Raw genomic sequence first — 2,500 nt, 5'->3', positions numbered from 1 at the left:
AGATTGAAAGTCCTTGCTGTATGTGGGTGTGGAACAGCGATCGGTGCCCCTGTTCCTCCGCACTCAGAGTTACTCAGCGCCAGCAGACTGTGATTTAAAAGTTCCAGCCTCTCTGTCTGACATTTAATATTAATGGAAAATCCATAATCCTCGTTTTCCCTTCATGCTCAGTGCTCGCCAAATGAATGCAGCAGCATCAAGGACGAGCAGCTTTAGTTTGTAAAGTGCAGCAGGGATAATAATGAGTGTATCACAAAACACACACCGTGTCATAGTTTTTTTTTTAGTGTGCATAGTGGGGAAGGCGTGGCCTAATGGTTAGAGAGTTTGACTCCTAACCCTAAGGTTGTGGGTTCCAGTCTCGGGCCGGCAACACCACCACTGAGGTGCCCTTGAGCAAGGCACCGAACCCTCCCCCAACTGCTTCCCGGGCGCCGCAGTATAAATGGCTGCCCACTGCTCCGAGTCTGTGTGTTCACCGTGTGTGTGTGTGTGTGTGTGTGTGTGTGCACTTTGGATGGGTTAAACACAGAGAAGGAATTCTGAGTATGGGTCACCGTACTTATCCGTATGTCACGTCACTTTCACTTATAAACAAACTGTACAAACTTAAAGTGCAAGGCTCTTCATGGTGATATAAATGTGTCCCGTTCTGCTGTAGGAGTTTAACCCAGAGGACTTTTACCACCTCCTGGAGGCAGCTGAAGATCACGCCAAACAAGGACACTTGATGAAGACGGACATCCCACGCTACATTATAAGCCAGCTCGGCCTGACCAGAGACCCTCTGGAGGGTGAGACACTGAGACAAAAACACAAATAAAAATGAGTTCATGTTCATGTGTAGAATAAAGCAGCAAAAATAATCAGTGACCTGATGATGTGACTAACAGAGTTACTGCTCTCACACTGAAGGAGAACCGGACAATCGCACCTCCTTAAACGTTTACTTTTACCTCAGAATGTTTATTAATCTGTTTATTTGAAGCAGCCACTAAACAAGTCCCTATTGAAACAATTACAGGTTATAACAGGTGAACGAATGTACAGTACAGCTGTTACAGATGAATCTATGCCTTGTGACACATCAGTATTCAGACTTGAGCTGTAGTGTAAACAACACCGACTGATTTAAGTGTGTGTGGTCTCTGGTTTTACAGAAATGGTCAATCTGGAGAGTTATGACAGCGAGGGACCCCTCACACCTGAGACTGACGACTCTACAGAGGTCAGCACACACACACACACACACACAAACACACACACACATACACAAACTTCTAGCAGTGCATTATGGGAGCAGACAGTCCTTCAGCATTCAAAGTGCTGCACTGTTTACTATCTGTTTCTTTACATTTGTACCTTTAAACCTGCAGTACCTTAATGATGTTGATGATATGATGCCTCGCCTTATATTCGTTATATAATCATATTCAGGTGCGGTATATAATATTTAACATATGTGGGCATTTTCATGAACTAAGTTAAGAAATGAAGTGTTTCATGGAGCTTTCTATGGCTCTTTAAAAAGCAAAACTCATGCAGATCAGAGACTGGGTGTTTTCTGTTACGTTGTGCGTGTGTGTGTGCGTGTGTGTGTGCGTGTGTGTGTGCGTGTATGCGTGTGTGTATGTGTGCGTGCGTGCATGTGTGTGTTTGTGGCTCTCTAACTCAATGAGTGTGGCTCTATATTTGTCTCAGGGGAAGACGAAGATGATGAAGCCTCCTGAAGAAGCTGACTTCCAGACCATCAAACTGATTAGTAACGGTGCATACGGGTGAGAAACGCTTCGCTCCATGATGCGTATCCAATATTACATCCATCTATCCACACCTTCATCAATCAATCCATAGATTTATCAATACAGTTATCAGCTCATCAATCACTCCCTCCCTCCCTCCCTCCATCCATCCATTAATAGAATAATAATATAACGGTAGATCAAAGGTATAATTGAATAGGTTCCTGATTTCTATATTTTACACTGTCTGGTCATAGGGTTTTTGATCATACTTTAAACGCGCGTGTGTGTGTGTGTGTGTGTGTGTGTGTGTTCAGGGCCGTGTACCTGGTGCGTCACAGGGAGACCCGTCAGCGTTTTGCCATGAAGAAGATCAATAAGCAGAACCTGATCCTGAGGAACCAGATCCAACAGGCCTTTGTAGAGCGAGACATCCTTACATTCGCTGAGAACCCCTTCGTGGTCAGCATGTTCTGCTCCTTTGAGACCCGCAGACACCTGTGTATGGTCATGGAGTACGTGGAAGGTGAGAGAAAAACAAAATACACACACACACACACTACAAAGTTCAGTACACACTAGGGCTGGGCGATACGGCTGAAAAGTATATCACGATATCAGTGCTTCATATCGGCCGATATCGATAATTATCGATATTTTTTATGACCCATTTAAAATAAGGACCAGGAGAAAAATATATTAGATTTAAACATTTTTATTTTAAACTTAACCTTCCTCTGATCAGAATCCCTTCAGTT

At 43.8% G+C, this 2,500-nt stretch overlaps 1 protein-coding gene across 2 annotated transcripts in view; it reads left to right on the top strand.

Moving 5' to 3' along the window:
- The window catches only part of mast1b (microtubule associated serine/threonine kinase 1b), a 31,182-nt gene that overhangs the window by 15,347 nt on the left and 13,335 nt on the right, over window positions 1-2,500 (top strand). For both annotated transcript variants that reach the window (XM_027158806.2, XM_027158807.2), the window contains exons 10-13: window positions 662-794; window positions 1,161-1,228; window positions 1,702-1,778; window positions 2,060-2,268. In XM_027158806.2, the coding sequence (XP_027014607.1) occupies window positions 662-794; window positions 1,161-1,228; window positions 1,702-1,778; window positions 2,060-2,268 (487 nt within the window). The remainder of the gene's footprint in view (window positions 1-661; window positions 795-1,160; window positions 1,229-1,701; window positions 1,779-2,059; window positions 2,269-2,500) is intronic.

This window comes from Tachysurus fulvidraco, chromosome 7 (assembly GCF_022655615.1).
Source record: "Tachysurus fulvidraco isolate hzauxx_2018 chromosome 7, HZAU_PFXX_2.0, whole genome shotgun sequence".
NCBI classification, from domain to species: domain Eukaryota; kingdom Metazoa; phylum Chordata; class Actinopteri; order Siluriformes; family Bagridae; genus Tachysurus; species Tachysurus fulvidraco.
This window is presented reverse-complemented; position numbering and strand designations above follow the sequence as displayed.